The sequence below is a fragment of the Rana temporaria genome, chromosome 5, assembly GCF_905171775.1.
Source record: "Rana temporaria chromosome 5, aRanTem1.1, whole genome shotgun sequence".
NCBI classification, from domain to species: Eukaryota; Metazoa; Chordata; class Amphibia; order Anura; family Ranidae; genus Rana; species Rana temporaria.
In genome coordinates this window covers 73,313,413-73,326,522 of record NC_053493.1, presented here as the reverse complement: position 1 = coordinate 73,326,522, position 13,110 = coordinate 73,313,413, and the positions used below count along the sequence as shown (strand labels likewise).

General features: G+C 42.9%; 1 protein-coding gene across 1 annotated transcript in view; it reads left to right on the top strand.

Moving 5' to 3' along the window:
* The window catches only part of RBM33 (RNA binding motif protein 33), a 120,908-nt gene extending 108,139 nt beyond the window's left edge, over positions 1 to 12,769 (top strand). The window contains exons 16-17 of the mRNA XM_040354316.1: positions 9,605 to 10,315; positions 12,713 to 12,769. Of these exons, the coding sequence (XP_040210250.1) occupies positions 9,605 to 10,315; positions 12,713 to 12,769 (768 nt within the window). The remainder of the gene's footprint in view (positions 1 to 9,604; positions 10,316 to 12,712) is intronic.
* The last annotated feature ends 341 nt before the right edge of the window (positions 12,770 to 13,110 follow it).

The following is a 13,110-nucleotide window of genomic DNA, read 5'->3' as shown; positions in this document are numbered from 1 at the left end:
CTTTATGCGAGAGGAGCCGAGCGTGGCCGAGTGTACTGCGCTCGGTATATGTCGGCGGCGGCGCTCAGACAGCGCGGGAGAAGCGGGGAGGACACCACCAAGGCCGCAGCCGGACCGGACAAGGAGGCCGATGGACGCCGGGCAAGACACCGACGAGGGGCATTCAAACTAAGTATTTTTTTTTCCCTTTTAAAATTCCCTTCTATACGCCGGTGCGCGCTTTCCCTGATAAATACGATATATAAAGGCCTCTTTCACATGGGCGGATAGAATGGTGCTTTTAGCTGTGGATTTTCTCATTTTCTACCGCAACTGCGTTTAGCTGCGATTTCGTTACATGCGGTTTGGTGCAGATAAAAAAAAATAGATTTCACTGCGTCCTGGAACGGCTTTGCGCAGCTATCCGCGAATAACTGCAGGTAATCGTGGTGATTTTTGTCAGCTACGGATAGCAACGTGAAGGTGGGGGAAAAAAAGCTCACGAACATGAGGGCAAAGTACCCTATAGACAGATGCTAGGGGGTTAAGGGATGGACCCAATAACGACTAGGACATCTCCTAAACTCAATCTCTCCTCTCCTCTTCATCATCAGCTATACGGCCATTGCAAGCAACCTGAAAGCAGTAATTTTTCCAAAACAATAGAGGAAAAACACAGATCTCTCCTTTCTCTGCAAAACTGCACCGCACACTGAGGCAGAGAACAAAGACACAGGTTTGCATGCAGAGGACCGAAATGCATCATGGGTAGATCAAGGGACAAAAGCTGTGGGAGTGACTATACTTTCCTAACCGCCGTTAAACGCAACCGCACAAAAACGCATGCAATCGCGGTGTGCAAATGCAGCTGATCGCAGTGCCTGGCGTCTTAATTTTCACATAAAATATTCATGCTTTTATCTGCGGCAGAACAGCCGCCCGTGTGAAAGGCGCCTTAGTCTGTATGGAATCTTGATATACTGCTGGCCAATCTCATTTCTTGAGGCCCTAAAATGCCAGAACAGTACAAATTCCCCCCAGAATTACCTTACCTTTTTAGAAAGTAGACAGACCAAGGTATTTAGTTAAAGGCTTGGTGAATTTTTTATTTTTCTGTTGGAAATTTTGGGAAAAATTTTTATAACATTTGGATTATTTTTTTCACAAAGTTGTAATTTTACTAAGTTATGACTCGCACACAGCATAGGCATACTTTTAATTGCACCACAAAATACATTCTGCTACACCTCCCGAGTATGAGGATACCACAGGTATGAAACTTTTTACCGACTAGATACATAGAGGGGCCTGAAATTTAAGGAGCACCTTCGAAAATTGCTCTTCAGAGTGCGTTTGACAGGCAGTGAAGAGGCAAGTGTATTGCCTCCTCACCACTTGGACCATTGGATGCACAAGATACAATGTCCAGTATATAATCAGTCCAAACACAGAACAAGTCCACTTTGTGTAAAACTAATTTTTATTTTCATTCTACATTGTCCAAAAATGTAAGGCAAAAAATTAAGTCTTCCAAGACTCTCCATGCCTTTCAGAAAATACCTTTTGAGTGTTTGCTTTCAAAACATGGTCATTTGTGGGGGTTTCCACTGTCCTGGTGCTCCAGCGCCTCCAAATATGTCATGGTTAGTCAGGAAATTAAGAGCAATTTATGAGTAATTTATGCTCCTTGAAAGCCCACGTCATTGGATTTGATTGACAGCAACGGAAGCCAATGGCTGTGCTTCTATAAATAAATCCAATCAAGAGCCGGCACCCCATGGAGAGGTGGATGATGGCACGTCCCTGCCGAGGGAAATTTGGGGCTCAGTCACATCCAAGTCGCAATACATAGTTGCACTGAAAATCGCATGAAAATTTTATAACTTAACTGAGCTTTATTCTCTGAAGAAATGAAACAATCAAATTTATTCACTAAGAGCAACAGCTCTCCTCAACAGCTCTTCCCGAATCTTTCTTTTCCACTTTAAATTCCTTTTGTTTAGAACACTCCATGCATGCTAGTTGCAGCCTGTAACGGAACCCCAAATGGGACAGGGGTTAACGCTGTTAAAGATATTCCATTCCTGAACCCAAGACAGCTATTGACACTCCACAGTCAGGCAAACGAACCCCAATAACGAGACGCACAGCTCTATTTGAGCTTCCACACGAATAGACCCTTTATTGAGAAAATCAGGCTCTTATATACAGTTAGGATCCTGCAGTAACCAAAATGAACAATGACTCAACTCCATCCAAAACATCACACAATGGTTCCTAATGAGCCCCCTCAATACACATGTTTTAGTCAGACATTCTGGCTCAAGCTCTGACATAATTTACATGAGCTAATTAACTACACCTGATAATTCATACACCTGACCTTTAGGCTATCTGTTTACTCACAATACACATTACCATCAATAGACCTTCACACAATACAGGGTCAATTAGCACAATCCATCCTAGATTCATTTACATCAAAGTAGCAGACTTACAGTGCCTTGCGAAAGTATTCGCCCCCCTTGAACTTTGCAACCCTTTGCCACATTTCAGGCTTCAAACATAAAGATATAAAACTGTAATTTTTTTTGAAGAATCAACAAGTGGGACACTATCGTGAAGTGGAACGAAAATTATTGGATATTTCAAACTTAAAAAAAAAAAAAAAAAACTGAAAAATTGGGCGTGCAAAATTATTCAGCCCCTTTACTTTCAGTGCAGCAAACTCTCCCCAGAAGTTCAGTGAGGATCTCTGAATGATCCAATGTTGACCTAAATGACTAATGATGATAAATAGAATCCACCTGTGTGTAATCAAGTCTCCATGTAAATGCACCTGCACTGTGATAGTCTCAGAGGTCCGTTTAAAGCGCAGAGAGCATCATGAAGAACAAGGAACACACCAGGCAGGTCCGAGATACTGTTGTGGAGAAGTCTAAAGCCGGATTTGGATACAAGAAGATTTCCCAAGCTTTAAACATCCCAAGGAGCACTGTGCAAGCGATAATATTGAAATGGAAGGAGTATCGGACCACTGCAAATCTACGAAGACCTGTCCGTCCCTCTAAACTTTCAGCTCATACAAGGAGAAGACTGATCAGAGAGGCCCATGATCACTCTGGATGAACTGCAGAGATCTACAGCTGAGGTGGGAGACTCTGTCCATAGGACAACAATCAGTCGTATACTGCACAAATCTGGCCTTTATGGAAGAGTGGCAAGAAGAAAGCCATTTCTTAAAGATGTCCATAAAAAGTGTTGTTTAAAGTTTGCCACAAGCCACCTGGGAGACACACCAAACATGTGGAAGAAGGTGCTCTGGTCAGATGAAACCAAAATCGAACTTTTTGGCAACAATGCAAAATGTTATGTTTGGCGTAAAAGCAACACAGCTCATCACCCTGAACACACCATCCCCACTGTCAAACATGGTGGTGGCAGCATCATGCTTTGGGCCTGCTTTTCTTCAGCAGGGACAGGGAAGATGGTTAACATTGAATGGGAAGATGGATGGAGCCAAATACAGGACCATTCTGGAAGAAAACCTGATGGAGTCTGCAAAAGACCTGAGACTGGGACAGAGATTTGTCTTCCAACAAGACAATGATCCAAAACATAAAGCAAAAACTACAATGGAATGGTTCACAAATAAACATATCCAGGTGTTAGAATGGCCAAGTCAAAGTCTAGACCTGAATCCAATCGAGAATCTGTGGAAAGAACTGAAAACTGCTGTTCACAAACGCTCTCCATCCAACCTCACTGAGCTCGAGCTGTTTTGCAAGGAGGAATGGGCAAAAATATCAGTCTCTCGATGTGCAAAACTGATAGAGACATACCCCAAGCGACTTACAGCTGTAATCGCAGCAAAAGGTGGCGCTACAAAGTATTAACTTAAGGGGGCTGAATAATTTTGCACGCCCAATTTTTCAGTTTTTTATTTGTTAAAGTTTGAAATATCCAATAAATTTCGTTCCACTTCATGATTGTGTCCCACTTGTTGATTCTTCAAAAAAAAATTACAGTTTTATATCTTTATGTTTGAAGCCTGAAATGTGGCAAAAGGTCGCAAATTTCAAGGGGGGCGAATACTTTCGCAAGGCACTGTAATTACCACAGCAAGCTTTATAGTACACAACAGCCAGGTAGCTGGAGGTGATGACATCTTTCAATGAACATCTTTCAATTAACCTGTTCAGTTCAGAATCAACAACCAGTAATAGTTCCAGATATTCTGGAATATATTGTGAATTACAGACCCATGTTAAAGCAATCCAAGATATATTCTGACTGTCCATTATTTTCTGGCTCATACTTTGTAGAGCTTCTGGGTTCCTCGGGCCCTCCCGTTAAACAGCCATGCACTGCTCTGTGCACAATACACATCCCATAGCCCCTGGTCCATCTCATGAGTAAGAGAGGGTGGCTACATTTCTACTTAGTGGGACCATTAAGAGTGAATTTAGCCATCTAACCAGAAGTCAGCTCACAGCAGCAAAGGCAAAGAAATTTGGAGGGGACAGAGCAATAGGAGGTGCTTTAAGTCAAGAATACATATTTAAAAGGGATGTATCATTTTAACCCTTTCACTGCCAGGACCTGTGCTCCACTTTTTAAATTTAGGTGGCCAAACCATTTTTGCAATTTTTCCATTGCTTTTTTATTTTTCCGTTACAGCTTTCAGAGTTTGTAAAAGACCCTGATTATTAGGAGAGCACACTGAGTTCCCAGCATAGCTATAGGACTGACCATGGTGTGTTCTCCTTAGTGTGGTCAGTTTTTAATAGGAAAGCAGAGGGACTGGCAGAAACACCAGGGATTTCACATAAAGGAAGCGATACAAAGAGAACCGGAGACCTTCTCATAAAAGCACGTGGTACAGCAGGCACATATCAGCAATATGAAGTATTGGAGTAACAAACACTAACGCGTATTGCGTTAATAAATTAACAAATGCCAATTTTTTTTTTAGGAAATTAGGAATACAAAGCCTGTGAAGGCTGCAAGGATAGGCAGAAATGCCTTCACAATACAAAACGGAACAATCAATATTTGGTGGGTTAAAGAGCAATAATCAACTGATAAATGTTTAAAAATAAAAAAATTTAAACGGACAGAAAACTGGCTTCTACCACTTAAACCATAGGAGTGGAAGCAAGTCAACCAAAGATTAAATGGGTAACCCGGGCTGCTAATTGGTAGAAAAAAATAATCCATATAATAAAATAAAACAAAACTCAGATGTTCGAAAGCAGTGTTTTTCAACTCCAGTACTCGCGGTGCCCCAACAGGTCATGTTTTGATCATTATTTTGCACAGCCCTGAAAACATGACCTGTTGGGGCACCTTGAGGACTGGAGTTGAGAAACGCTGTTTTTTTTTTCTCAACTTTTTTTATTTATTTTTTCAAAAAAGGAAATTATAGCAAAGTTTACATATCTTGTATAGAAATGGTATCATTTGAAAATATAAAGATATATAAAGTAACAGTTTAAAATGGAAAGAAATAATAAATTGAATACAATTAACAGACGTACAAGAGTTTCTAAGGATATATCATAGGCGTAAAACAGATTAATCAAAATTTTGAGGTAAGTAATCCAAGGAGACCATGTTTTCTCAAGTGTGTGTGTGTGTGTGTGTGTGTGTGTGTGTGTGTGTGTGTGTGTGTATATATTACTACATGCAATAGCAGCAAGTTTTTCGTTCAACATAAATCATTTTGTTTTTAACTGAAGTTGAATTGGGAGTAGAAGACCTAAAACATTTATTGGATATCGTTGGTTTCATTTTAGCTAGACGTTGGGGAACCAAGTACCATTTAATGAGCAATTTATAGTTGGATTCAACTGCAGCTGTATTAATAGAACCAGGGCTGTGGAGTCGAGGAGTCGGAGTTGGGGGAAATTTTGGGTACTCGGAGTCGGCAAACAATGCACCGACTCCGACTAAATTTAGATTGGAATAAAAAAAAAAGCAAGTTTAAATGTCCCAATTCACAAAAAGTTATAATTAATGACTTCTCTACTGTAAGAATAAAGACCAATGCATGCAGTGCCTCATGTAACCGCAAAACGAACACGTTAAGTGACCGTGAAGAAGCATGCTTTTCATGTGCTTCACTATATGGCACGCAACGCACAATTAGGAGCTGCAATACTTATACTTTCCATAGTGTTGTGTTCTGCTTTTACAGGGAACGCAGTGTCCATGTGTAACCTAGCCTCTCACTGATAAGGGATTAAATAAATAAGTTTTTTGCAGGACTAGAGAGTGAGACACTTGTATAAGTGAAGGGAATGGAGGGCCAATAGTTCAAGACTGAAGCTGTAAACCATTGGAAAAACTGCTGTCATTTAGCTAAGGCTATAAAAACTTGTAAACTCCGATTGTTAGCTTAAACTTTAAACATGACTATGGGATTCTCCTAGGAAAATCATATTTTAGAATAAAAAACGTTGTTTTCATTGTGTTTGTCTTTTGCTTAAACTGTGCAATACAGTAGACTGTTGGCTTCGCAGCCAGTAGTCCTGTGGTAGGTTGCGTTTCTTACCCTGAAGGAATGTATAAAATACATTTGCATATTAATACAGGGGAGTCGGAGTCGGAAGTACATAAAACTGAGGAGTCGGAACATTTATCTACCGACTCCACAGCCCTGAATAGAACAGTGGGAAGTCATATACCAGATTTGTTTCCAATCATTGTCAGTTATAGGTTTACCAAGATAATTTTCCCATTTCGACCTGTATGAATGAAGTTTCTTTTTATCAATTATAGAATAATAAATCAATGAGAGAACTCCTTTAGTAGTGTTTACAAAAATGTTCAAAAGAGTAAAGGATTTTAGATGGTAAGAAGATCCTATAGTTTGGATAACAAATTGTTAATAATAAGGTACCATATATACTTGAGTATAAGCCGAGGCACCCAATTTAACCACAAAAAAATTAACTTATTGACTCGAGTATAAGCCTAGGGTGAGAAATGCGGTCAACAATGACAATTTGCAGCCTCACTGTGCCAATTTGCAGCGTTACTGTGCCCCACTGTCCATCTGCATGCCGCACTGTCCATGTGCAAGTCTCCCTACCCGCAGCCTTATGATCTCCGGCGAAGTGTCATACAGTCTAGTCGGGCCGCCGTGTAGTGTAGCAAAGCCCCGCCGTATCCTCGTCCTTGTCCGTGGTGATGGAACACTGACTTGGTTTCCCAGCAGTGAGTCATTGGCTCTCGGCAGAGGGAGTTATTAGATCATAAATTGTATAATATTCTTAGAAGTCCACCATTTGATATGGGGGTGATTATGGAATCACGGTAGAAAACTTGGATTACGTATAATTGATCATTTTGTACGTATCCCAACTTAAAAAAAGAAATGATTGATAATGGGATTATCAATAGTATTTTCTAATATTTTTTTAGGATCCAGAGAATAGAATCGATGGATAATGGGATCAATCTGGGAGGCCTCTAGGAAAATCCAGAGGGGAGGGTTGGAATAGTTGATAACCCATAATCCTCATGTTTAAGGATGGTTTAAAGTCTTTTCTCTTTTTGAATAGTAGATGGTGCCAGATCAGGATAAAGTTGATATGATTGACCTGTAAATTAATGTCTGTCTTGTTCTTGGTTTTTTCAATAGTAGTTCTTTAGTTTTATAATAATACATTTTTATTACACTATCACGTGTTGAACCATTCTGAGAGGGTTTACCAGTGGCTCTATGAGCCCAATCAGTCTCCAATCCTTCAGGAGCAATTGAAGGACATATCTCATTTATAGTAGCAGTGAGATTAGTAAATTACTCTGCAATGCCTCTAATACGTAGGTTAAATCTGCGTGCTCGGTTTTCAGCATCTTCAAATTTATAGTGAAGTATGCCAATTTCATGTTGTAAATTTTCAATAGTATTGTCATGTTTCATACGCAGATCGGTATTTTCATCCAGTTTTATTGTGCGATCATTGAGACTGATCAATTCAATCGATAAATGATTATGTGTTTGTAAGTGGGGGGGGGGGGGGAGAATGGAAGGGGCCAGGTAATTGTGTGAGTCAGACTCTGTTTGCCCAAGGAGTTGGTAAGCTCAGCCCATAGGTAATAGTCAGTGTATCGATAAGAGTGCTTGTGGGATGAGAGCTCTACTTCAGAGAACTATTCCATAAAGTGTCACCATCTGGCGATAAAGTGGATTTAAAGTTCTGGATAATGGTGTCTTGATTTCCTTTAAGTTGAAGAGAGCCATCGGAGCCCGTTTCACTGCATCTAAATGTGGCGGCGTGGGGTTAATCCACGATTGCATTAATGCTTTGTGGGCCACCAGGAGTCAAATGTGAGTCCATTAAGGTAGACATCCATTGTTGGAAGGCTGTGTTGATTCCTCTCATCTAAAAATGCAGAACATAGGCTTTTAAAATGTTAGTTCGATGGACTTGGCCAATAAATTGGAGGACTTGGTACAGGAAAATGGAGACCGATGGGCATTCCCATAGCTGGTTAAGTAGGGTGGGCTGGTGGGCAGCACACCACAGGCAGGTTGATTGTCTGCATTGTCAGTACGGAAGGGGTAGTGTTCACGATGAATGATTTTAATTTGGGTTTTACGCCAAGACTTGGACTACTACAGAGCAGAGCCAGAATCTTTTCAGGAACATCCTCCTTGCCAAGAGCCGATATCCATGTTTAAAATAAGCGGGGTGGGTACTTTGCTGCTTGATGGGTGGTGAGATGAGAGTAGATATCCAAGATTGAGTAGTGGTCACGGTGGAGCACTACCTCCAATGAAGGATGTCGGATGTCAATTTTTAATTGAGCCTTTTTACGAACTGGTGAGAATCAAACCTATGCAAAAACGTATCTCAAAATGGCAGCGAAAGGGTTGAAGAGTTTAGTGTCCCTTTAATGTAACATTTATACCAATCCCATCTTATATGTGGCTTTAGGTATGGCCCATACATCGTCTCGAGCATTAAACCCAGTGTAGCGCAAATTACTGTTCATACTCTATAATCATACTGATAGTAGAATTACTGGTATACACTAAAAGTTTGCTTAGAAAAGAGGCAAGTTCTATGTACACTTACTTAGGAAAATATGATGGTTTGCATAATATTTTCATCGGTGTGTAAAGTACACACCGATGAAAATATTATGCATTCTGGTTTACTGGTTCCCAGATTTTTTAGAAGTTGAATCTTCAGTCTTCAGCAGCATATTGTTTTAAAACACTTTCTGGTATTAGAGAATTTTTTTTTCCCACTCAAATGGTGACCTCATGCTAATTGATGGCACCAAAAGCACAATAATGGAAAGAATCATTTTACATCATGGAAGTTTTTTTTTTCTCTGGTCAAGACCTGTTCAGCTTTGACATTCTGGTGGATGGACCAACAGATTCTAATGTTATTGTGTACCCAATAAACATTTGGTGTGTCTTTCACAGGAAAGGTTCATTAAAAAAAATATTCTAGGCCTTTTAATGCAACTAATTCTTGGCAAAGTACTTTTTTTCGGTAGAAAGTTGACCTTTACATTACAGATAAAGTTGCTTTACACAGGAACACTGTTGGGTTAATTGCTAGTGTTGTAATGGTAATGATTTGTCAAATGTTTTAAACAGGCGGACAATACACTGGAGCCTTCAGAAGGTGATCACCAGGAACCGGTTCCTCTGCAGAGAATTGTCTCCCAGCAAAGGCTTCAGATGCAGCAGCGGCCACAGCAGCAACAGCAGCAGCGGCCACAACAGCAGCAGCGGCCACAGCAGCAACAGCAGCAGCGGCCACAGATTCAGCAGCAGCGGCCACAGATTCAGCAGCAGCGGCCACAGATGCAGCAGCAAGGGCCACAGATGCAGCAGCAACGGCCACAGATGCAGCAGCAGAGGCCACAGATGCAGCAGCAACAGCGCCCACTAATGCAGCAGAGACCACAGATACAACAGCAGCAGCGCCCCCCGATGCAGCAAAGGCCACAGATGCAACAGCAGCAGCGTCCCCCGATGCAGCAGAGGCTACAGATGCAGCAGCGCCCCCCAATGCAGCAGAGGCTACAGATGCAACAGCATCAGCGGCCACAGATGCAGCAGAGGCTACAGATGCAGCAGCGGCCACCGATGCAGCAGAGGCTACAGATGCAGCGACCACCAATGCAGCAGCCACAGATGCAGCAGCAATGCCCTCAGCAACGAACAGGGCCAGTGCGGAAAGTAACATTAGGAAAAACTAGCGTTCAACAGCAGCAGTTTCAAGTAAAGCCTCTTACACCGCTTTCAGAGTCTACAGGTCCTCAGGCTGTAACCAGTGTCCAAGGATATCGCCCTGCAAATAAGGTACATTGCAATGTATTCCATTCTGGATCTCCCTTTAGTTTCCCTCATTTCATGTTTTAAAAAAATTAAATTATTTGGCTAGATTCGGTAATCGCCATTACTTTGAGGAATGAATTTGTGATAATAAAAATTATTAAATCTCTAGGCGAAAAAGTATACTTTTTACAGGTTCTGCTTGTGTGCAATGTATTCCCTTTATTGAGTGACTGTACTAGCTTGTCTACCCTGCTTAAAGTGGTTAATACATAAAGCTGGCCACACACCAGTAAGTTTTCAAATGAACATTTGAACAAAAACTTTTAGTACATTTGACTTTACAAATGACTCTCAAAAGTACTTAAACATGTTGTTTGCTTTTTTTTTTCACACGGACGGATAGAATGGTGCTTTTAGCTGCGGAAACACTATGGTTACCTGCGGTTTTGTTACCCGCAGTTTTGTGCGGATAGAAAAAATAGAACTGAAAGCGTCCAGCTGCAAAGTCCCGTAGCTATCGGCACGTAACCGCAGTGCTCTGTGTCAGATGCATTTGGTATGAATCTTGAGGGGGAACTCCACGCCAAATTTCAAATAAAAAAACGGCATGGGTTCCCAGGCCCTTGGTTCTGCTATGGATTTTAAGGGGAACCCCCGTACGCCAAAAAAACTGCGTGGGGGTCCCCCCAAAATCCATACCAGACCCGTATCCGAGTACGCAGCCCGGCCAGTCAGGAAAGGGGGTGGGGACGAGCGAGTGGCCTGGCACGGTTAAGGAGGGGCGCATGCTCTCAACATGGGGAGGTAGGTGCTTTGGAGCAGGGGGGCGCCCTGCGGCCCCCCCACCCCAAAGCACCCTGTCCCCATGTTGATGAGGATAGGGCCTCTTCCCGACAACCCTGGCCGTTGGTTGTCGGGTCTGCGTGTGGGGAGCTTATTGGAATCCGGGAGCCCCCTTTAGTAAGGGGGTCCCCAGATGCCGGCCCCCCGCCCTAGGTGAATGAGTATGGGGTACATTGTACATGGTCCCGGCTCTGTCTTCACCGCCGTCTGGTTCTCTCCCGCCAGGGCCCCGGGCTTCTGTCGCCTTCTGCCTTCTTCGATGTTGACCTGTCGCTTTCTCCCGCTGTAATGCCGTGTGCGTGGCTCGCACCGATTTATATAGGCCTCTTATGACGTCACAGTCCCATCATGCACCGGGTGATATCCGCCCCCTTATGTCGTCACCAGAGCATGATGGGACTGTGACGTCATAAGAGGCCTATATAAATCGGTGCAAGCCACTCCCACGGCATTACATCGGAAGGAATCGACGTGTCAACATCGAAGAAGGCGACAGAGGCCCGTGGGCCCCCCGGCGGTGAAGACCTGGACACCCCCCCCCACCCCACCCCCGGCAAAAGACGTCGAAGAACCCCGGGATCCCCCCCTGCAGGGACCCCTCCTGCCCCAAAGCACCTACCTCCTCATGTTGAGGGCATGCAGCTTGGCATGGTTAAGGGGGGGCTCGTCCCCACCCCCTTTCTGACCGGCCGGGCTGCCTGCTCGGATACGGGCCGTATTTTCTGCGTACGCGGGTTCCCCTTCCAAATCTATAGCAGACCCAAGGGCCTGGTATGCTCTTGGAGGGGGATCCCGTGCCGGTGTTTTATTTGAAATTTGGCGTGGAGTTCCCCCTCAAGATTCATACCAGACACAGTGCTTGGTATTAAAGAAGCTCCCTCCCCAAACAAATATAGTCCACAAAGTAGTGTATTTACTCCTTCCACTCCTTACTGGTGCTCGAATAGCCAAAACAACGTGTCACCATAAATGTGCTCCCCAAGACTACAGGAATAATCTCACCTGGTGCAATGTGACCACCACAGCCGAGTAGTGTCAAAAGCTTTTTAGCCTCTCCCGGGCTACAGACGGAGCATTCCAAGCCTCCTCTCCGCTATCTTCTCTCAAAAAGCCAGTGACATCCAAAGTGTATATTCAAAGAAAAATGCTGATGGTGCTTACATCGATTTAAGTGCTGTTTTATAGGTACAATAAAATGACACAGGGTACTCGCACTTCTCTGGTGCTACCAGCACACCAAACTAAAACTGGCATAAAAACTCAGTTCTGTGGAGGTCTCCCCTCAATGTGCACAAGTCTCACAGATAGTCCTCTGGCAGCCAGCTCCATGCTAGTTCCAAGTCTCCTCACGTTACTTTGCCCCTCCCCTACGTTCGTCGACACAGGAATATTCTTTTTTTTATATATATTTTTCACATGGTAGCTCGCAGGTTCATTTGTTATTTATTAGTGTGTGTACACTTGCTGTTTTTTCTCCTCTGTACATTGTGACACTTCTATTAGGAACGTTAACAGAAGTGTCCTATCTCCTCTCCTGCTTTTCTTATTCTCTCCCTAATCTGTGTTCCCTTTATGCAGTCTGTGTCATTCCTTTCACTTTTTTCAGTAGCAGTGAATCTTAAAGCTGTCAGCTGATCTGCCTCTAGTGGTTCTGAATTTTGCAAGGTCCCGAGAATAGAGGGCAACTAAACCTGTGCAGAGGAGCCAGCCTGAAGTGATCTATCAGAACCTAATTTTCTAACTAAGGGTCCTGATAGATCACTTCAGGCTGACCCCTTTTGCAGATATGGCTATATTAAAAATAAGTGTCTATACTGTTTTTTTAAATCCAGCAATGCACAGCCTCACCCCGTTCTGCAGGACCGTTGGAGAATATTTTTTTTATCTACTTTTTCACCGGTTTTCCTTTCTTTAACTGACACTTCTTTTTAAAGTGGGTGTAAGCTCTTACAGACCATTTTTGCTACAGGTAAGCC